The following is a 25,247-nucleotide window of genomic DNA, read 5'->3' as shown; positions in this document are numbered from 1 at the left end:
ACAAAAGTGGTTATGCTTTGGAGCATTCGAAAATGAAAATTAAAATTAGCCATGGTATTGGTTGTGGCAGGGATTGATAATGGCTCGAGCAGCTCGTGGCGAGGATCCACGGACAATGTCATGGATGTATATTTATCCAATTCAATTATATAAGATATATATTAAAATAATTAATTTTATATAAAATATATTTTTAAATATAAAAAATATATTAAAAACAAATTAATTTACATATATATTTATACGTAAATATATAATAATGAATTTGATTATTGATTTTTAATGTATATATTACGTTTTTTTTATCCAATTACGTTGTGTATTGGGCCAATGGTTACAATAGTGTTGTACTACTACTAAATTGTATTATTTGAATGTGAATTGAATGGGAGCGAGATTTGCACTTGTACTTTCTGGATAGAGACAGAGGAGACACTGCTCGAGTACCTCGTGGGACTCTTTCTTCGCACCTGGGGCTTCCCTAAAAAGATAACGACACCATCATTGAGAAGTGGTCAATAGGATCCTGTCCCTAAATTATTAATTCTACAACATTATATATTTACCACCTCTATTTGTATTTCATTTGCATTTTGCATTCCATAACCTACAAGTGTGTGCCGAAATTGACTAACCTGCATGAAATTTATCTATTTTGATCTCAACAAAATTTAAATCAAATATTTTAGTTTTTAACAAAAATTAATTAATTTATTAATTTTTAATATTTAATTTCATAAATTATATTAATTCTTGCTTTATTTTACTCTTTTATTTGTAAAATATACATTTTTTTCTCCTATAACTTTTAAAAAAAAATTTTAATCCATTTTAAATTTTTTGTGTTAACTGACGTTAACTTTATCTATTTTTCAAGAAAAAAAATATTTTTTTTACAAAAATACTCTTTAACAAAAATTTTTTTATTTTTTTGTCATTAAATTTTACTTACTAAAATATTTTTTAATAAATTATTTTTTTATTGATTAAATTATATATTTACAAATTTTTTTTTTAAAATAATAATTAAATTATTTTTTTCTAAGACATCCTTCAATAATTCTTTAATTATTAAATATGATTTTACCAAATTTTTGTTAACAATTATAATTATATTTTATTAATAATTTTTCGATATCAATATATATTATTTTAACATTAAATAAAAAATCTTGGTAAAATTATTTTTCGATATTAATATATATTAATTACTATACATATTAACAGTGATAAGGATTTTTTTTATTTAATATTAAAATAATATATATTGATATAAAAAATTAATAGTAAAATATAAAAATAATTGTTAACAAAAATTTTGGTAAAATTATAATTTAATAATTAAAAAATTATTGAAAGGTATCTTAAAAATATAATTTAATTATTAAATTTTTTTAAAAATATTTTGGTAAAAATATAATTTAATTAATAAAAAAATAATTTATTAAAGGGTATTTTGATAAGCAAAATTTAATGAGAAAAAAAATTCGTTAAAGGATAAAGAAAAAGAGAGTGTCATTTTAGCATCTCTAAAAAAAAAAAGAGTGAAATTTTCCCTTAAAAAAATTAGACTATTACAAACATAAAAAAGTTTCAACCTAAAATATCTACTTTTTATTAATTAGAGATAAAGTTTCATTTTAGTACAATCACCCAAATCATCTTACAATAGTTTTAGAAATCACTTCTACCTCTCTTTAGTCTTATTTTCTACTACAACATAGACAATCACATAGAAGTGATTAAGATAAAATACAAGGCTAAGAGAGAGAATAAAATTAATGCTAAAGAGACTGGATAAAATAATGCTAATGAAACTGTACCAAAAATGGATGAAAGAACACAGGAAGCAACTATTGAAACTAGAAGTAGAGAACCTCAACCATAAACTCCTGTATGTAACAACCAACAATGTAGAAAGTCCACATAGTGAATATTCATAACTTATTTATTATGCTTGAAATACTGCAAGAGACTACTTCCAGATTAAATTTATAATCCAAATCATACTTGTGTAAAGGAGTTTGGATTTAGCCTGAGTTATCAACGTTGAATGACAACGAAGTTAGAAAAGAGGCTCACTACTTAACCTCATTTGACACATGAAGAGGCATTTGATTACATAAAGTTGAATTTAATGTGATCTGCAGTGATTAAATAATTTACATAATTCTTAAGCTATCAAGGAAGAGATGTATTGATAATGAGAAGGTCTAATATGATAATGATAACATTAATTTTTTTGATAATGAATACTTTTTGAAATTAATTTGTCTTATAATGAATAATGTGGAGACTAGTTTCTCTAACAATTAATATTTTAAGAGATTAAATTGATTATAATTTGTTCGGAATCAATTTATTTCGTTTGTACACGTGACACTTAATGTGTGATGTGATAATTTAACATGATATATAAGAGAGTTCTGTTAAAAATTAATAGAGTAAAATAGGTCGGAGACCAATACAACTTATAAATTAAAGATTAACAACTAACAAGCTAATTAATTTTAGTTAAAAACTAAAATGTGTAGTCTAAAATTTTTTGAAGACCAAATAATTAAATATTCTAAATATTTTTAACACTTTATAATTTTTTTCAATTTATCGAGTTATAAAATATAAGTCATGCAAGTTTATATTTATATTTGTATTATTAATATTATTCCTAATATTAATTTTTAAATTCTGATAACACTTTTAAGATTAACATTATTATATTCGTTAGATATGCATATTTTTCATGATCAACAATATTTTAATAAAAAATAAAAATTAATTTTTTAACATATTTGGACACATACTAATACAAAAGTGTCAATGTTTTTTTTTTTTTTTGGTCGAAATACTTAACTTATATTTAATATACAACAAATTGTCTAAAGCATTTAATATAATTAATAAAAAATACATTAAAATTATTTAAAAATTAATTTATATTTTAATATTAATATATTAATATAATAAATAATATCTTTAATCACTTTTTAAAAAAAAAATCAGATATTTTAATTTTTAATAAATTTTGATTATTAAATTAATATTTAAATTTATATTTTAGTAGACAAATTATTTTTCACATTAGATCGTTTATCTATATAAAAAGATTGATATAAAAATTTTAAATAATTTTAATGATTGTTATATTTTTATTAACTTAAATTTATAACATGAATTAATTTATCTAATATTTGATAAAAAAAATTGATACAAAAATTGATATGTCAATCAAAAATAAAATATCAAAAACTAATTTAGTAATTAAAATTTATTAAGAAAAAATATCTAACTAAACATTTTTTAAGAATTGATTTACTATATTAGTCTATTTTAATTTATCGGAAATATATATCATATTATATGTGTAACCTCGTATATAATAAAAAATTAAGATTAATGTGTCTGGATATGTGTTGTATCTTAATAAGTGTCACTGTATCATAATTTGAAACAAAGGCTAGGAAACCAAGAAAGAAAATATATATTTTTTGGTTCTTAATTTCACGATGGCATTAGAGAGGCTCTTATGAGATAAAGATAAACTCTCACCATGAGCATAGAAAGTCCTGGAAAGGTGGAGAATTCATTGCTCTCTCACCTTATTCTATAGCATCAACGATACCCGCGACTCATATATCAGATTTTTTACACTCCTAGTATTCTTTTACAGTATTGATCATTTTTTTTTTTATACTAAAGATAGGAGACTCGAATTCGTAACCTCTTAATTGAATATGAAGAGATTATGCCATTTGAGCTATTACTCATTAAGTACAGTATTGATCATTATATGGACAATAATATGGATAATGAATTAATGATAGGATGTTTAAATTGTCCAAATAAATATAATTACATAATTAAAATGATTTAGCTAAAAAAAATTGTTAAAATATTAGTCAAGAGAGTAAAAGTAAAAGTTTCTACTAATTATCATATTCTTAACTAATGTCTCTAAAATTCCTATTAACACAATACTCTAATTAAAATAATATTCCTTTTATTCTACTATCATAATTTATAACCAACTACTTTATTTAATTTCACATATCCTGAAAAAAACAAATGGTAAAAAAAAATAAGAACTAATTAATACCATGGACAATATTTATAATTTGTAAAGAGTTTGTTCGAAAATTTATAAATTAAAATTTATTCAAGAATTATAATTTTTTTATTTTAAAATAAATAAAATAGAATGATTTAATTTTTTTAAAAAATTTAAATTCTCATTTTTCTTTTGTTTACAAATCAAATCAAAAAGGTTTAATTTTAAAATTAATTCTCACGCTAAACAAATTTAATATATTAAATATCAACAATATTTCTATTTATAATTGATTATTCTAATTTTGTTTAACACCTATTTAGTTTCCTTTTTTCTCTTTATTAAAGACAAATATAAAAGAAGAAAATTTAATTCTGTTTCACTTGTTTTTTGGTCGACTTCGACAGGTAGTGTCGAAACGAGTTTATATCAAGATCTCAATGTAAGTATCGGAGAATAGATACGATTTCTTTAAAAAAGAGTGAACTCGATCTAAAAATTATTTTATTACGGCGTCAAAATAATTTTATATCAACATTATTAGTGGTAGAATTATGAAAAATAATAAAGGAATAAATAATTAAATAGAGAAAAAAATGAAAGTGTGAAATATTGATAAAGCAAAATAATAACAAAAATTTAAAGAAAGTAAACGAAAGTAAATTAAATAAACAAAAGCAAAATAAATTAAAAATTTGACTTCTAACACTCACATGCACTTACACTCCATGTAAATTTCTACTATTTATAGGCCATAAATCCTTGTAAATTTCTACTATTTATAGGTCATGAACTTGTTTTGGAACATGTTGTCCACTATCTTACTTCTTCTTTTTTTTTCTGTCATGATCTTGTCTTCACTATGAGGAATCTTGATCCCCAAACTTTGATACCTACGTCTCTTTTGATCTTCAAATCCAGCGTCTTTTTAGTTTGTTCCTCAGATTTCGTTTCAATGTTCTCCTCTTTAAGTTTGAAAGTCGAGTAGCAAGTTTTGATATTCAAAAAAGGTCACTAACTACTTTTTTATTTTCACGTTTTTTATATCTTCTTTCTTCGATTTTAACTTGTTCGTTTTCACTTTTTGTAGTCGAAATACTTTCTTATCGAAACATTTTATTTTTATACTAACAAACTCATATAAAAGTTATTCCAAACTAAAATTTGATTTTTTTTAATATATTAATTTATTCTAAATTATAGAATTAAATTTTAAATAAAAATAAATTTTATCCTTAAAAAAATAGAATTAATAGTTTTGAAACAACCTCGATGTCTTATGTTTGAAAGGTTGAGACATTTTCAAAGTTGAATATTTTAGGTTGTAGATGAATAATATTCTATTAAAAAACCGTAGTTTTGATAATTGACTTTTAAAGTAATTAAAAATGCAATTTCTGATTCTTTATATGTGTATATGCGGTTCATAGTTCGTGAAATTCTCCAAAGATCTTGATTGATTAAGATTCAGTAGTAAGGCAAGCGAATGCATGCTCTATGGTTGCTTGGCCCTGGAGAAATAATTATTCGGAATTATTTTTTATTTATTGGACTGATATAAATAAATAAATGTATTTATGACGCAAAAGAAAAGAAAGGAAAAGAAAGAGGTGAGGATGATGTGATGGGGATAACATAGCATGGGAAGGGGTAACGTGGTGATAGGATTTGTGGGACACATCACACATGGCTGTGTGCTGTGTGCGAGTGACCACAAACCGCCAAGCATAATGCCCATTTGCCATTTCCACCTATCTATATTCGCTTCTTTACTTTCCTGTCTTTCCATCATCTTCCATAATTCGATTCTATCTATCTACTCTCCTCCGATCCCTCTTTTGCCCTTCCATCATTTCACGCATATTACATATTTACATCTATGTCCTCATAATAGAAACCTCTTAACATCGCCAGCATCAATGTCAATATCTTTAAGTAGTTTTGTTAATGAATTTAATTTTTATTATCAAAAAGTGTAAAATAATTTTATAAATGTATTTAATTATGTAATATCATATCAATAAAAATAACTATTTTTAATATTGATCGCGTGAATAATCATAAAAAAAACAACCGTAATTATACAAAAATGTAACACATTAAAATTAATCTTTTTATTAATTACGTGTAAAGGATTTAAATTTGAATCTTACCAAGTAAAAAAGAAATGCTAATCTCATAAAAGTATATATAGAAGAATAGATACATAGATAGTATTTGAGTTGGACCGATAAAAAAATAAAAAGACAAAAATTTACATATATACATAGAGCTGAAATGTCAAGGAAGGTGGCCACATGATCAGACTAATAATGCGAGAGATTCCAAATTAAACGACGGAAAATGTGGAGTTTATTAGTTTGGAGACACTTTATATTTACACTTTTGGGAAGGCATTAGAGAACTCTCTGTAAGACTGTAACAATTAAACACAGTAGGTGAGAGAGAAAACCCCGTTATATATTATGAATATGATTATGATTATGTGAGCCAATCAATTAGTAGAGTCATTGTCAATGTTCCCACCAATATAATTTGGGTCTTTGTCATATTCACAGTTCGCTTTCTGGACAATGATCGCTTCATCTTAATCTCAAATGTAACTAGCAGACAAACCTGTCTCTTCTAACTAACTCCTATCCCATCCCAATTCACGCCAATTATTTTCTTAAATTACTACTACTATTATTGTATGAACCTAAAATTTCATGCATGAAATATTAGGATGCAGCATTTCTATTAAATTATAACATTTAAAAACCCGTAATTTTAAAATATTTACAATATGCTTTTTTTGCCATCACTCATATAAACACGACAAAAGTATTTTTTTTTTTAAATTATTTATTTGGTCACAGTTAAAAACGTATTTTAAAAAATGTGGATTAATAATAAAAACATAAACTATGAATAAAATTGAATCAACAAATAAATTAAAATATTTAAGAGAAGAAATAATTAAATTATTCAAATTAATAAATCAAATACTGATGATTCTAACTAATGTTAATTCAAATGATATTGAATTTCATAAATCAATACAAAACAATTTTTTTCAAAATCTTAATTTTACAATAAATTTTATTCAAAAATTTTAAAATGAAATGAGAATTTTTAGACTGAAAATGAAACAATTAATAATAAAAATTGATATATTAAAATATAAATAAAAAAGAATTATTAAAAAAATATAAAATAAAGTTCAACTCGTATTCATAAAATAAAAAATATCAAAATAAAAATAAAATAAAAACAGAAAAATAATATTATAAAATTTATAAAAATAAAAAGATAAATTAAAATAGTATTTTAATAAAATTTATGTTAAAAATTTAAATTTTAAACAAATTAAAAATTTGGTAAAATTTAGTATAAAGTCAAAATAATGATTTCGAAAATATAATAATATTTTTTATTTATATCACATATTAAATTAATACATAATAATTTATTTAATGAATAAGATCAAATATTTTTATTTAAAAATATTATAAATAGTTTTGTGATAGTCTCTATCTTTTTTATTTATAATTCTTAAGAAAATATTATTTTAAAAGATAAAAAATTAAAATATATATGATCTCAAATGATTAGGATTAAGAATTTAGAGTTGATATTTAATAATGTATTCAAAACTTAACTAGCGGAAACATGCTTCGAGAGCACCAGTTGCCAAGTTCAGTTTGGATACTTGTTTCCCTTTTTTATTTAAAGGAAAAAAAAAAAAAAAAAAAAACACAACAAGCTTATCTATTTGTGAAGTGGATAAGAAACGCGTATCATATTAATTTCTTTTTTCTTCCCTTAACGTTTTATTAGAACATATTGAAAAATCTATACTATATAAACATCTTTAATAACTGATTGGAATGTAGGTCTATATAGGAAAATATAAAGCAATAAAACTTTTGATCCTGGAAAATTTTAAATAATCAACTGTTTATTAGTTTTTCAAAACTAATAACAATATTTTTATTTTTTACGCTCTTTTCTTTACTGAAAAGAAAATATTAAAAAGAAAAAAAACGAATATATACTTAGTTGCTTTTTAAATTTTCCTTTTCTTTTAATCTTATAGTTGTACGTAATATATTGATTACAAAATTTGAGTCATATAACATGATTAAAAAATCTTATAAATATTATTGCTAAAAAGGTTTATACATGAGTATATATAACAATAAGTCAATTGACATGGTTTACCACTTGCACAATATGATGAAAAAGGTCAAAACCAGTGTCTTTCAACATGATAATGGCAGCAGTAGTAGTAGTAGTTGAAGGAAAGACAATAGTTTAGGATGTCTTTCGGAACACGGTAGATTTGGTAGGAATGAACGCATTGTGTGATCTAATTGTTTGAAATTAGGACAAAAAGTTTGTCGGAAGCGTAGAATTCTTACAACTTGTGATGAATAAGAATGAAATAAACATGGTCCATGAGGTGAACCGCCGTAGAATTTTGTTTTAAAACTACTCCTACAAGCGATGTCATGAATCGTATCATCCTAATCTCTTAAAAGTCTTACATTATCATTTAATCTATTACTAGTACTGCGCTGAATAACTGCGGGAATTAAACAACCATTTCCCCAGCTAATTTAACCACTAATAAGAATATTGTTCTTTAATACTGAGAGATATTTCTTATATGACTTTAGGAGTAAGGAGGAACAACCGTCAGTGGAAGCGTGACAATATTATGAGGTTGCTTATAAATAATTTTGTAGTTCTAAAATTACAGTTTGACCCTTGCAGGGCGTTCTCTGGATTCTAGATCACTAGATGGCATCAGTTTCATTTCTTTTCTTTTCTTTTTTTCGGGAAAGGAACTAAGGACATCCATGACCAAATTGGTAACTAAACAAATTACAAGGCCCATAATAGAAGCCATTTTTTTTTCAGCAATATATTTTGATAAATATCACTTATTTGGCCCAGACTAAACCCAATAAACGTTAGTATTTATTATATAATACATGTACATTAAAAAAAATCTACTAATATTAACGGTTAAGTTAGTTTTCTAAATCTTGTTTTAAGACTCTTTGCCTAATTTCTCTTGTTTTATGAATTATATAATCTGTGTGTTAATCATACTTTCTTAGACGCTAATACTCTAAGATTGATGTATGGTTCCGTATTGACTAAATACAAATTCACAATGTCTAGGATTAGGATAAGTTAAACTAGAAATTACAATGAACAAAAATAACCTACTTAATTAAGAGGTACTTATTCATAAAAGCATGGAAATTTGTGTTTTTCATCCGTAACACGTAGCCTGCTAATTTGACTAAGAAAATCACCCTCAAGTCATCAAACTTAAGAGTAATTACATCATAGTTCATTTCAAGAATGGAATTAGAAAAAGTACTAGGCATTAAAAAGCTTGAAACGTAAGTCAAAACTGATTCCCAATTTCCCAGCACCAGAATCAAACCATATAAAAAAATGAAGAGGGCGTAATATAAGTTCATTAGATGCTCCTTATATTGTCTTTTGCCCATTCACTAGCAAGATTTTTTGTAAACCAAGAAGGCAGCATAGAAACGGTTCCAGAATCTATGCTTGTTACTTGTTAGAGCTGCAACAGAGGAAATGAACACAATGCTTCCGTTTCCAAATGCTTTGAGAAGAGGATGCAAGTTGGCATTGATGGTATTTGGAGTCAAGTTAGTAGTCATTCTTCAGCAGTGACATAGTTGTTCCAACACTGTTTACCTAAGTTACAAGCCTATCAAATGAAATTTTTTATGTATTTAATAAATTGGAAATATAAAAAAATCTTTTTAATAACTTCTATAAATTATTTTATTTTATGATATTCATAGACTATACTTTAGAGTACATATTAGCAAGACCCTATGAATATAAGTAAAATAGTTAAGAAAATTCAACCACATAAATTCTTTTTTAAGCTACTAACCGTAGTCTTGTCATGTGGCAATGATATAAATAAAATGCAAAATATCTTAGGTTAAACTTCATTGCCACATAAAAGTTTGGGTTAAGTTATTCTCATGCTAGGCTCAAATCCATTGGCAGTAAAACCTCCATCAACAGCAATAATTTGTCCAGTGATATAGGAAGCAGCAGGCAGGCAAAGGAAAGTCACCAAGGATGATACTTCATGTGCTTCTGCTATCCGATTTATCGGCGTTCGAGATATTACTTCATTTACAAAGCCTTTGTTCTCCAGCAACTGTTAGGAAGGTAAACGATAATTAGAAATCCAAGTTATGAAGATAGGGATTGTCTTTTGAAAAAGTAATCATACAGATCGATCAGGCTTCTGTACGAATGTGTAAGGAGGGTATAGATCATAACTTACAAAGACAAAATGGTTAGTTAATTGGAATAGAGATAAACCACATCAAAACTTAACAGGGTATAAGAGCATTACATGTTCCACAAGTGATGTTTTTGTATACCAGGGTGCAACACAGTTTGTCCTTATACTGTCTTTTGCCCATTCACAAGCAAGATTTTTGGTAAGCTGATTAATTGCAGCTGAAAATAAGGAAGCGAGTTTTTTTAGACAATATTTTTCGGATAGTTTGTAATCTGTCATGTTTGAGCAAATAATGACACAACTAGAGACATCAACTAACCTTTACTCGCTGCATACAAGGATCCAGAACCTACGTTTGTCGTAGATGCAACAGAGGAAATGAAAACAATGTTCCCATTTCCAGATGCTTTGAGAATAGAATATGCAAGTTGGCATAGATGGTATGCAGAGTCCAAGTTAGTAATCATTATTTTTGAGTATTCTTCCACAGTGTACTCAATTGTTGGCTTTCTGATATTTGTTCCAACATTGTTTACCTAAGTTTAAAAGATGAACTTAGTAAACAAAATTTAGTATGTGCTGAAACCATTCTAAAATAGATCAATTAGCTAATAGCAAATGAAGTTGTCCGTTGGCATCTCAAAGTTCTTCTAGATCTTTATGTTTTACTGGAGAGAACTAGTAAAAATTATGATGCAACAACACAGTATAAAAACCCCAGTTCAATTATTATAACACATTTGCTGATCTCTAATATTTCTAAGCAATAGACCAGCCAATATCTGAATATAAAATAACAAGTCATCAAAAAAGATATCAAAAAATATTTTTGAAATTTAACATAGTGAACAAATTAACACATGACTTGGGCTATGTTATGTATGTTAGGCCGCAGAGTTTCCTTTCATTTCAAATAATCTCGAGAACAGTGTGTGTTATGACTTATGAGAGATAGTATCTGAATTCCGTTTTGTACTAGCACTTCCATCATAGAAGGAAACGTCTAGCTTTTGTCACGTTTCCACATGCCATGTCCTCCTTCTCAGCAACATTACTACAAACAGTTCCTATTCATGACGGCCCGATATGTTTATACTAACAGTCTAACATTTTTTTCCCGTTAGATAAACTGCACATATAGTGCTAATGTACAATGCATTGGATGCAAAGCTTTAAACATGATTTACAAATCACAAAAGAAAAGGACACTGATTTATGTTCATGTGAAGCGTCTTAACATCACTTTTCTGTACATATATCTACACCCTCTTCACTCATTCAATTTTCTGAAACGAAGCTATGGTCATGTGCACTAAATCTTTGTTAATATCTAATACATATCTATTTACAGTCGAACATGATAACAAGGATGCAAGAAAGGACTCACAAGTATGTTGAGCTTGCCGTTGAATGTAGAAGCCACTTGTTCAATAAGCTTCTCTCTTTGAGTTCGAGAAGACGCATCACAAACCGACCCATAAACTGAAAAACCCTTCTCTTTCCACTGTTTTAAGCACGCATTCAGCTCCTCCTGGTTCCTGGAACAAGTGTACACGCTGGCACCAAACTCCGCCAGCTCCTCCACCACTGCGTGCCTGAACTAAATAGTGAGCATTCAGCGCCACCGTCCCCCAAAAATTTCAATTCAATTAACAAGAATAATCCGCAAAATTAAGGAGAGAAAAAGAAAACAAAGATAACATTTAAAAAGTGTGGTGTGTGTGAGAGAGAGATAAATCAAACGAACCCGATTCCTCGAGTCCCGCCAGTGACAAGAGCAGTGGTTCCCTTGAGCGACCAGCGTGAACTTCTGCTACTGCTATCTGGATTCGCCATTGTTGTTGCTACGCTGTGTGTGCGTGTGTGAACGTGATTTGGACACGAAGTGATATTCAGTACATCGAAACGACGTCGTTTCAGAATTCTTTTATTTGGGTCCGGCCCAAACTTATCTTTTCATTGTCAGCAATGACGAGGAAAACAGTATAAAGCCATCTACGGATCTACCTTTTTATGGGCTTGGAAAGGTAATTAAGGAAGGAAAAGGATACAAATTTTATTGAATAATTTTTTTTTACATTTTAAATATTTTTATTTATTAAATGCATTAAATGTATAAATATTCACTATTATTAGTAGTCTTAACGAGTACTCTGAAAATTTTATCTAAAAAAAATATTCGGAGAATATTTGTGAGTTATTTCTTTAAATAAAAAATTCTAAACGGCCTTTAATAATTATTCTAAAGACAATAAAATCTTTAATATATATATTTGACCTTTAAATTTTATCTCTGTGAATTTAATTAATCCATCCGTCAATATTTTTGTTTGGATTAATAGAATATGTTTATATTTGTTAGTTAAGTGCCAACAAAGATTAACAGATTTTTTTGTTGGAGTCTCATTATCTTTTAAAAATAATTATTCAGTGTTATTTAGGATTTTTTATTTTTTATTAATTTTTTTATATATATTGGCTAATTTTATTATATAATATTAGTGAAATTTTTTATTTACAGAAATTAAATTGATGATAATTTTTTAATATTTTCATTGTTGTTTAAAAAATTATTAAGATATTATATTATTATAATTATGTTAAATTTTAGGTGTACTCAATTTAAATTAATTATCATAATTCACATAAACTCATTGTTATTAGAAGAAGTGCATATTTTATTTTAAATTGACATAATATTTTATCTAAAATAGATAAAAAAAAATAAGAATGTTTATGTGAACTTACGTAGTTATAACATCAAAAATTTAAATTTTAATGTTTTGAAATAACTAGTAACAGATAGATAAGATTGATAATAAAATGTCATTTTTATTAATATATATTTTCTATTCAATTTCTATAAGTAAAAAAAAATATAAATTATTAATATTCTTTAGTTTTTACCCAATAAATATAGCTAATTTATATAAAAATAATAATAAAAAATAGAGAAAAAATTTAAACACCCGTGATAATTAAACGAAAAGAGAATGAAATAGATAGATCAGTTGATTAATATGCTACCTAGGCACCTTCCATTAACTCAAAAAAGCAGTTTATCAAAGATTGAAAAAAAAAATTTCTAAAACATCGTAATTTTTTAAAAAAAATTGTCAAAGATTAAGACGGAGGATTCACATTTTTTAATTATTATTATTTTATTTTTTTTGAAAGTGACACATGCACGAGTGTGTTGTATGTATATAAAATATAAAATGATAGCAGCAAAAATATCATTAACAACAAAAGAAGCATGAGAAATGAGAGGATTATGGCTCAGTTTGGATAACCAACTTAATTAAGCTTCTTTTGATAAAATAACTTAAACAATAAATGACTCTGTTAAAAGTAACTTATAAATAAGTTATTTTGTGTTTGTATTTTTAACTCTAGAAGTACTTATTTTATAGAAATGTGATGAAAAGTAGAAGTATTATGAAAAAAGTCATTTTTTTAACTTCTTTATAAGCTCCAAAATAGCTTCTTAAAAAATTGCAATTTAATTTTAAAAATTACACCAGACATTAATACTACTACTTTTTATAAGTCAAAAAGTTACTTCTAAAGTTCCAAAACGGCCCTATATGCTTATTAAAATGCATATAATTGATTGACGGACGATGGTGGTGGTTTTATGTATTTATTAATTGTTATTCATGTTGAAAATTTGGCACAGGTTGATGAATTGAAATCCCAACACTAATTTAACTAATCCTATGAGACTTGATTTATAGATGTATTAAATTGTAATAGATATTGATTCATGTGGGTAAGTTTCAAATCATATATAGGGCACATTCACAAGTATGTGTAGGCAACTTAGGTGTTTAATGCAAATAACAAGACACATCATAATCACGGAGTAGGTTTATTTCATTATAGTAATTTTCAAATGCCATCATGTGTACGTGTAGAGTGTAGAGACTAGAGAGTGTTGAAAACCCTATTCATATATATAATTTGTCAACTGAATAAAAACAAGAAAAATAATATGAAGAAAGGGATTCCATTTCTCCATTTGGTAGATGATATAAACAGGCTGAGTTGGGTTATTTCTTGGAAGAGACATTGTGGAAAGACTGAGAAGTAGTAGAATAAGGTTATGAAGTGTCATTTGTCAAAGTGTCTTTCACAACCAATGACTAGATTAATTATTTATACAACGAAGTGTCTGTGTAGTTGTTTTCACTACCAGAAGGCTACAATGCTTAGATACACACGTGCTAGGTACTAATTAATTAAGATAGCTACAATTTTCAAACCCCCTTAACTTCATTACTATATATATATATATAGCAATAACTAGCTCTACTGAATAAATACTATCTATATAATCGCATATATAGTCATGTACCAAAGCACCCTATAATAAGAAACTCACTTAAAGCTAGCAGGTGGGAACCACCATGTATCTATATACTATATGTATACCTGAATTGTAACAACAATAAATGCTCTAACATATATAAAACGGAAACCGCACACACTATCCCACATGTGATCACAATTCAATCACAAGTAAGTAAGGAGACAAAATTTAAAATCAGACATTGCCAAAATCACATTGTTGGCTGCATTGTCAATGAATCAAAATTCATCTCATGAACCTACCATGATATGTAGTATAGTTTCCATCTACTAGGCAAATTAAATCAAACAACAGTGGGAAAAAAAATGTTAGAAACAGCAGTGGAGAGTAATTAATAAGCAGCAGCAGGAATTGTAGGGTGTTTGGGGTGTGAGTGGCAGAGAGAGAACAGGAACGGAACATAGAAGTCAAAAGCGATATTTCATGAAATTTCCTTACAAAGGTAAGGGGTTGAAAAGAATAGACTTATGACGTTGTGGTGCATTGTGGAGGAAGGGTCCATGTCAAATATATCATATAAAGGTGGCTAACACTGTTCCCTGCGTTACTACTTACTACCACTACAGCTATAGCTACCACTTTTTTTTTTTGTCTCGGCCTTTGCAACACATCCATATTTTTAGCCCTTCATGCCCTCCTCTCCAATCCCTTCCGTTTTACATAAGCAATGGATCCAAATAGTAGGAGAAAACATGTGGAAAGCAACTAAACAGGACTTTGGAATTGGGTGTAAAATAATTATTGAATCAACTACTTTTAGAAGTCCATAGAAAAGTTTAAAATTTAAATTATATTAGTTTATTTGCATTTTGTATATATATATATATATAGTTAGGCATTTTTTTTATTTTCAATTAAATAAAAAATATACAAATTCTTGTACTCTCTTAATTTTATTACGTACTCTCTTAATTTTATTAATAATGGTTAATGACATTCACATAAATTTGTGCATGTGACTACTGTTAGTTGCTTAGAATATATGTAGCTGAAGTGACTTTTAATTGTCAGTGGTTAGTAGTTACTGCCAGTTCTTACCATCACACCTTTTATTTACATATCACAACAGTTGGATTTTCTCTTATTACTACCACTTCACTTAACTCTATCCATCCATAAAACTTATTTTTGTAACACATTTCATCACAAACAGCATCAAACAATTATTTACATAGTACATAGTGATATATCATCATTTGAACTTCATGAAAAGGCACAAAGAGAGATATATAGTAACAAGAACTCAATTACTAGTAGTATTGAAATTAATTAACATCTTCTTCAACGATAAATTAAACCTACCTTGATTATCATTCTTCTATTGAAATTAAACAAGACTATTAGTAGTCAAATTAAACACTGACATACATTTTTCATTCTCATTACAACGTAGGTTGTTGATTCTTTCCGTGTACCTTTATGCTAATAACTACTAAATTTTCTGCGGTTTCCCCAGCCTGAGTTCAAGATCCAAATCTTCCATTTCAGTTCCAGTAGGTACTGCAAATGATTCTGCAGACTGCAATAAAGTCACCTGCAGCCTTCTATCATTTGAACATGGCTTCAGAAACGAAGAAAACATTGAAGAATTTGTCCTCTTAGGCCTTTTACAATAAGATTCTTCGTTCCCACATAATGATGACGATGAATTATTATACCCCACACACAAACTTGTTTCAACATAATCACCATCATTACAATAACTACTTATTATTGCATTGACTTTTCCTTCTTTTGGTTCTGAATCAGACGATGAAGGTTTGCTGCTACTCATAGCTTTATAATTATTATCAGTAGTTCCAATAAAGCTACTAGAGTAGTACTGATAGTAATTCTCACCGGAAGATTGATGATGGTGATGATGAGAAGTACCTAATAATAATGATGACTTACAATCATTTTTGCCATGATGATGATGATTATGAGGGCTAAGGCTTCGTTTGAGCCTAGCTCTGTCCCTCCTATGAACATTCATGTGTCCCCCAAGAGCTTGAGCAGACCTGAACTCTCTTTTGCAGAAGCTGCATGAGTATGATCTTGGCGGCCATATGCATCCACCTAGAATCCTTGCTGCATCTTCAGCAAATGCCCTTTCTTCCCATGATGATGATGATGATGAATTATTGCCGCTTATTCCAAAGGGTGCTACTTGAATATGCGACTTCAAGATTTCTTTTCTCTTCATCCACATCGAGTACTGATCCTGATCAGTACCATCATGATGTGTTTCCTCCATGTTGATGATGAAGAAGCTCTGAATGAATGAGAGTAATCAGAACAGATGAGAGAAGAAGAAGTACAAGTTTTGATGGAAGCTATACACCAAAAGCGCTCGATACTTATGGTATATATAAACAAAATAAAAAAAAAGAACTGAAGCTAGTTAGGGTTGCATGTTTCTATGCACCTTAATGATTATAGTTGAAAGCAACTTTACAAAACCTGAAACAAAAATGGAAAATGCATCCTTTTACTTTTATCTAACCAGTGCCGAAAATTCCAATTTTATTTATTTTAGGTACAAAAAGTTTTAAAATTTTAAGACAATTCATTTATTGAAATATCTATAAATTAAAATAACAAAATATTAGTTACTATAAAAATATATTAAATATTAAATCATGAAAAAAAACCTAACTTAAAAAAGAATCTATGAGGAGGTTAGCTAAAAAGGTGTTGATATAAGCTTTTCTGTGTGTGTATGTGTTGCCTTTTGTACTAACTGAAGCTATTCTTCTTCTTCTGTCTTGTTCCACAGAGACTTTTGGGGGGTCCCATTATTATGCAGCAACTGCCTTGCATGGTTTTTTCTTTTTTCAATAAAAGAATGAAAATGAAGGGAGATAGATATAGAAAGATGGTAGATAGATAACGGTTATGAGAGTAAACAAAGAAATTAGACATTAGTATATACTGTTTCTCTGAAGGTTCCACACCAACACAACCTACAATGGGTACTGTCATACATACTCATACTACTGTTAAACTGTTAGTCCTTCACGTAAATTACTATATGTACCAATGTGCATATATATATATATATATATATATATATATATATATATATATATAGTTATTATTATAATAATAATAATAATGTCACTTAAATTATTTGTCTATTGTACTCTAAATTAAACACTCGTGCTTATCACTTCTGTTCTACTACAGTTACTGAATTATTTATTCGTAGACTTTGGTAGTATAGTAATGTTACAGGCCACTTTTAATTAAATTTTAAAAGTATATTATTGATGGTAATAAAGTATGAAGAGAAAAGACACTGAAAAATCTAAGCGGTTACAATTTTTTTTAAAGAATTTTAGTATATAAATAATTAATTAATGGACAAAATGAACTGAAAAGCAGCATTCTTCAATCAATTTTCTACGGGAGCTAACAGCATGCCCGGGTTTAATTAATTAATCGGCTCATATTCATCAAATGAATAAAAAAAAATAACTTTTCGATTTGCATCAAATATACCTTTTACGGCTAAATTTTAAAAAAATCTAAGACCAATCTAACAATAATGCATAAAAATTATACTTGATTTGCACAAATTAAAATTGCTTTCAATTTATTGGTGAAACTACATAAAATAAACGTGACTTCAATATAAAAGGAGTGGAAGTGATTCCTTAATTATAGTGTATGCCGTCCACCGTGCATATTAAAATCATTGTATAAAATATTATTGAAGTTTTTGTCCATATTTAAATTAAAATGATGGTATAATAATATTGTTGAAGTTTGATGAGACAAGTAATTAATCAATGGTGCATGTATGTATCCTTAGCTTCATTATATATAGTGGGATCATTTAAAACACATTTTTCCTTTTGCATGTACCTACTACAGAATCTTTTAGGCTTTTCCTCCCATATCACGTTAAGCTAACATACAAGTCAAATTATTGACGGATAATCAATTGAATTACACTCACATTAATATATTATATTACATATATAAATCACAATATATATATATATATATATATATATATATATATATATATATATATATATATATATATATATATATATATATATATATATATATTAGTGGCAAGGTTAACTTACGGTGTAAATTAGTATTGTCCAAATTCACTGAAACTCAAGAGTACAAGGCAGAAACATTAAGCATATGAAGACAAAGGTTTTGTTTTATGTGTTGAGTTTAATTACCTAATCCTTGTACTTAGGCAAAGAACAAGTGCCTTGCTTGTACGAGTCAACAAGAGAAAGATGAAGTACCTAGCTACCCTTTTGCTGACATAAGGCCATGGAGCTACCTATGTTTTTATGCTTGTACATATACGACAGTGCATTATTACATGTTATACAATATCGCCAATTTAATTAATTTAATTTTGAATAGCAGCCATGTACCATCTAATTTGAGGCCAAATTATCAAATATTTGTTTAAGGCTAATCTCTAATCAAAGGGATGAGAGAGCCACTTTAAGGCCAATCAGGATCTCAATATATGTATAAACATAAAATTAAATTTGTATTTAAATTCTTTCAATATTTGCAGGTGGATAGTTAATTATATAAGTCCTGAAATCATATTAAAATTAAATAAGTTGAACTTAATTTTATTACCAAAAGTTAATTCAAGTAATGAAAAATGTTTTATATTTATAAATGATCTGAAAATTATATAAATGTAATATTTACACTATAGTTGAAGTATATAAAAATACAATTAAATTGATATATTTCCTTAAAGTATATTTTTTTTTGTGTCTTTTCTTTAAAGTATATTAATCTAGACAAAATATTTCTAGAAATCTAGAACTTAATAAGAGAACTATAGTTTGAAAATTTCAATTGGTGTTATAAAAAATAATAGATTAGTAATTACCCGGTTATATGTATTATTGCTGAATGTTCATTACAAATTTTAACCGCTGTGCAAGTCAATTTTTCATAAATACAACTTTGGTACAACAATAAGAAAAATGTACTCAACAGTTGAAAATCTAATAGGATATACAGTTTCTGAAAGGAGAAAAGAGCAGAAACCATTTCTAAAAAAAGTTAGTAAATAATGAGTAATATAGTTGCAGATGCATCGTGCCAACAGCACAGACAAAATTAGAATGGAAAATAAGTTATATCTCTATCTATATGGATGTCACGGTCATTGACTTGTGTGTAGAAAATTAATGCAATATATAGATTCTACTAAAAAAATATTAATGTACGTGTTCGCTACAACTTGTAGAAAGATAAAATTATTATTTATGTGCTTCATATTATTTTTTATGAAAAAGTCTAAGGACCATCAATTTTATTAAATTCTGATCAGTATATAACTAACAAAAAAAATAAATAATCTCATATTATTAGATGAAACTTTATATTATTAAAAATATTATTAATGACTACAAATCACAAAAATTATTAATCGACCTAATACTTCCCATTTCTTATTACTTGATCGCAGAACAACAAGAAGATGGCTTAATGAATAAGACTAAAGAAAATGATTAATTATTTCTTATTGGATAATCAAGATATTATCTGGTATTATGCTAATTAAATAAGTCCAAGAAAATTATATATCCACACCTAATTGTGTATATTATATAGTACTGATGAGTCTGCACAGAGTATAGTCATAGATCTATTTAATATGTGCTTTCGGAAGAAAAATGAAAAGGTAGGTGATGTATGCATGCGTTCGACATTTATTTGATGTGATATGACACTTGGTAATCCACCGTGTAGAAAATTAATTAATTTAATTTTGTTTATAAATTTATTTTCATTAAGGGGAAGATGGAATTATACACCTGACGCGGGCAAGTAGATAGATAGTGTCAGTTGGCATTAAAATGGATATTTGAATTAAACAACAAGGAAAAAAAAGTTTAATTTGATGAGTTGTATATTTAAAAATGAGTTATTTTGATGATGTATAAAACTTTTTTTTTATATTATTAGCATATGAATGCTAAATTATAAAATAAAAGTGAAAAAAGATTTGAAAATAATTATCTCACCGTATAAATTAAGAGAGTCACTTAAATAAAAATATTTAAAACATTTTTTAAGATATTTTTTAATAACTAAAATTTAATATATATAATCGATTAAATCGTGTTATTTTTGTTAAAATTAGACCAGATAAATTAATTTGATCAAAAAAATAATGAATTAAATCTTAAACCGGTCTAAATTTATTTTTTATAAAAAATAACTACAATATCCTTACTATAGAAAATGATTAAAATATTTCTATTATATATATTAATTTTAAAAAGGTTTAATTATTCTGCTGGTCCCTATAGTTTCGCAAAATTTTCAATTAGGTCTTTATACTTTTTTTTAATTGAGTCCTTGCACCAAATTTTTTTTTTAATTGGGTTCCTATACTTTTTTTTCTTTTATTTAGATCCTTGTACCAATTCTTTTTTTTTTTAGTTGGGTCCCTACAGGGACGGTTCTACGTACATTGTTGTGGGGGCAAGCGCCCCCACTACAATTTGGAATTTTTTTGAGTAGTATATGATAATAATATTTATTTGCCCCCATTAGATTATTAAATTTGACCCCACAATAAATTTTTACTCAACTTTTGGTACTTAATCGTCAATTTAAAAATTTTATATTAGAAATTTGTTAAAACTTAGAATGATCAATTCTCAAATTTAAACGAAATTAGTGTTCTTTTTTAAAAATCAACTTAAAAGAATATTATTTATCTTATTTTCAAATTAGCTTTAATTTTTTCATAACAACTGTATTAATTGAAAGAACTTTTTTAACTATAAATATAAATAAGAGTCGACTTCTAATTGTGTTAGGAAGTGAATTTTTAAATAATTATTTAGTAATATATATAAAAAGAGAGAAATTTTGATGGTAGTTAACAGAAAAATTATTTAATTTTTTAAAATATAAAACCTAAAATAATAGAAATTTAAATTATATATTATTATTTAAATTACTATTTTAGTATTGTAATTTATATATTAGATATTTTGAAGGCTAATCATATTTTACAATAATAAAATATAATCATAACAATAATTATGTTATATGTACATAAAAATAATTATTTGTATAAAATATATATTAAAATATAAAATACACATTAAAAATAAGTTAAACAATACATATTTATACACAGATATATAATAATTAATAAATAATTTAATATTTAATTTTTTATATACATATATTATTTTTATTATAAAAATAATTATAATGTTATATAAATTTTGCCCCCACTACCAAAATTTTCTGGATCCGTCACTGGGTCCCTATAAAATTAAGCCAATTACTACTAAGAAGGACTTAATTGAAAAAAAATTGGTGCAGAGACCCAATTAAAAAAATATATAGGGACCTAATTAAAAATTTTACGAAACTATAGAGACCAATAGAGTAATTAAACCTTTTAAAAATTTTAAATCCTACCCCTATAATAACAAGAAGTAAGGATTAGAATTTAGAATTCTCAAAATTAATATATATATATATATATATATATATATATATATATATATATAATAGGAGCATTGTAATCATTTTTTATAAAAAATAATATTAATTTAGAACATTTTAAAATTTGATTTATTATTTTTTTGGTCAAATTAATTTATTTGACTTAATTTTAACAAAAATAATACGATTTAATTATTTATACATGTTAAATTTTAATTATTAACTTTTTTTTTTTAAAAAAATATTTAAACGTCTTTATCTAAATGAGGCATAAATTGAAGCGTATATACCATTTGAAAAATTAGTTTGTGATAAGCTTAATTTCACAATAGTCCCATGCATACCATTTTGCATTGGTTGGCAAGTTAACTTTGTTTCAGGTGGTGCCACCAAATAAGACAATTAATCAACAACGTGAAGATTTCAACTAATATATGCTCATGACTCATGAGATATATTTTATGAGAGACCGAAGAGGCTGGGAGTGGAGCGGGGTGGCATGGGTTTTTTTTTTTAATATTATTTTTATTTTTATTTTAAGGGTAAAATTATTAAAGTATTATTTATTTTATTATATAAAAATTGGAAGTCTGTACTTAATGATGAAGTTGACGTGATATGTTTTAGAGAGTGTTTTTTGATTTAATTGTTTTAACTCATTTAATACAATTTATTACACTGACTTAATTATATCAACTAATTGATTTAATTAGATATTTAAATATTAATATAATTTATTATAATTTATATTACTTAATTAATTATATTACATTAATTATAATTCGTTATATTAGTGAATTAGTCTTTTCATTTATAAAGTCTAAAATAAAATAAATAAATTATTATTTATTCTAATTAAATTATTTATATACTATATATGAATTAACGTTAATTTATAAAAATTAGAACTTGTGGATTGTGATAAAAACGCAAATCAGAAAAAAAACGCATACAATTATAGAAGAATTATATCTTTCCTCTTTATTTATTTTTAACCACGTTTTAGATTTTATTTTTTTTAAAACCAATGATAGTAGAATTTTATTGATGCTAAATAAAATTATAGAAGAATCAAATCATAATTTGTATTTATTAATGCTAGATAAAATTATAAATTGTTGCTCTTTCAATCAAATTGATCATACCACATACAAAAACAAATTAAATTAAATAAATTGAATTTGCATTTCTATATAAATCGAATTGAATAAATTCGATTTAGGCAAATACGTAGTAAATTGAATTCATAAGATTCGAATTATATGCAACTTCTGAATAATTATAATGTTATGGATATTTTATATAAAAATTAATACAAAAATAATTTAAATTCCGTGCAATATTTTTTTTGTATTTATGAGCTATTAAAAATGAACGAAAAAATATTGTATGAAATTTGAATTTTTTTTGTATGGATTGTTGTATAAAATACTAATATCATTATAATTATTTATTTTGAAACAGAGTACAACTAAGATTTTACTAACAATTTTAAATAAAATATTTTTATAAAATTTTAAAATTTTTTATTATGAGCACTTTTTGTAATTATTATAAATAATTTTATAAAATTTAAAAATGGCTTAACTGATATTATGAGTAAACTGTCTGACAAAAAAACTAATTATAAAACCGGTCGTATATGTGATTAATCGGTGAACCGTTAGAACTGGTCGGTTTTTTTAAAGGGTTTATGGTTTGTTAATAACTCCTCCAAACGGTGCCGTTTTGACTTAAAAAAAAAAACTGAATCCCCAACGGCTTAAGCCCGTAACCCATTCCCACTCCCACACTCCTTTCCTCTCCTCTCTGAAATTGACGTGAAATTTTGAAATTGAAAGAAGAACCCTAACTCCCCAAATCGCAAGCCCGCAGCCGCCACAGCGTCAGACTGAGAGAGAGCGTGCTGAGATAGAAGAAGAAAATATTATAGTTAAAGCAATAGCAGATGCTGAAGGTCAAGCGCATCAAGCAATTGACTGAGGATCATAAAAGGAGAATGCTTATAGAACAGATGCAGGGTGAAAGAGATAAATGGCTTGCTGCGATCAACACATCCTTTGGTCATATTGAAGGTTTGCAACTGTTAACAAACCTTTTGGGAATTATATCAGATTAAGAAACAAAAAATTGGTGCTATATATCAAATCTTATTTTCATACCCTTTTTATTCTGTACGTCTTGAAATGCCAGTATTTATGATACAGAATGATTTGCCAACATACAAAAATAAAATAATTTCATGCCTTTTCAAAATTTCTTGTGATTTACAGTACCTAATTATTGCATGTAAATACGGTGATTTCCTCTTTAGCATATATTGCTTCTTATTTTGATTTTTCAAAATTAAATCTCATTTTACCATGTAAATGAAACACAATAAATGTTGGCCGTTAATTTCTATCCTAATTTTGATAATTATTTTATTTTATTGATATGATTCAGATTTTTTAATCCTGAATAGTCCAAAAACTTTCCGTCTTTTTTCTTAGTTGAATTTTGATAGAAACGTCAAGATTTTTACAATCCTTACCAATACTGGGGCTGAACTGTGCTGTGACTCTCTATAAATATAGCATGGATGATCACCATACTTACTGTTTATCTGTACTAAAATTCATAATATTTGAATAATTTTGTTGTGACAGGTAGCAATGGCCGTTAATTTCTATCCTAATTTTGATAATTATTTTATTTTATTGATATGATTCAGATTCTTTAATTCTGAATAGTCCAAAAACTTTCTGTCTTTTTTCTTAGTTGGATTTTGATAGAAACGTCAAGATTTTTACAATCCTTATCAATAATGGGGCTGAACATTGCTGTGACTCTCTATAAATATAGCATGGATGATCACCATACTTACTGTTTATCTGTACTGAAATTCATAATATTTGAGTAATTTTGTTGTGGCAGGTAGCAATGGCCGTTAATTTCTATCCTAATTTTGATAATTATTTTATTTAATTGATATGATTCAGATTCTTTAATCCTGAATAGTCCAAAAACTTTCTGTCTTTTTTCTTAGTTGGATTTTGATAGAAACGTCAAGATTTTTACAATCCTTATCAATA

At 26.4% G+C, this 25,247-nt stretch overlaps 2 protein-coding genes across 4 annotated transcripts; both read right to left on the bottom strand.

The window, feature by feature from the left end:
* Positions 1-9,268: 9,268 nt before the first annotated feature.
* On the bottom strand, positions 9,269-12,342 carry LOC112733645 (tropinone reductase homolog At5g06060). Of its 3 annotated transcripts, none has more exons than XR_011870243.1 (6): positions 12,091-12,342; positions 11,731-11,938; positions 10,663-10,879; positions 10,455-10,561; positions 9,978-10,253; positions 9,269-9,785 (listed from the first exon to the last, which is right to left on the bottom strand). XR_011870243.1 is itself a non-coding variant. In XM_025782683.3 (5 exons), exons 1-5 carry the CDS (start codon positions 12,177-12,179, stop codon positions 10,059-10,061), a joined length of 816 nt encoding a protein of 271 aa, XP_025638468.1. In that variant the 5' UTR covers positions 12,180-12,342; the 3' UTR covers positions 9,838-10,058. The 3 variants fall into 3 exon arrangements, 1 of the variants encoding a protein (XP_025638468.1); XR_011870244.1 differs by having other exon boundaries at positions 9,269-9,772; XM_025782683.3 differs by lacking the exon at positions 9,269-9,785 and having other exon boundaries at positions 9,838-10,253.
* A 3,805-nt stretch (positions 12,343-16,147) lies between these two features.
* On the bottom strand, positions 16,148-16,951 carry LOC112735454 (uncharacterized). Its single transcript, XM_025784990.1, has one exon. It carries the CDS (start codon positions 16,949-16,951, stop codon positions 16,148-16,150), a length of 804 nt encoding a protein of 267 aa, XP_025640775.1.
* Positions 16,952-25,247: the final 8,296 nt, after the last annotated feature.

Source organism: Arachis hypogaea, chromosome 13 (assembly GCF_003086295.3).
Source record: "Arachis hypogaea cultivar Tifrunner chromosome 13, arahy.Tifrunner.gnm2.J5K5, whole genome shotgun sequence".
Classification (NCBI taxonomy): domain Eukaryota; kingdom Viridiplantae; phylum Streptophyta; class Magnoliopsida; order Fabales; family Fabaceae; genus Arachis; species Arachis hypogaea.
The sequence above is the reverse complement of the archived record's forward strand: the minus strand, read 5'-3'. Positions and strand labels throughout refer to the sequence as shown.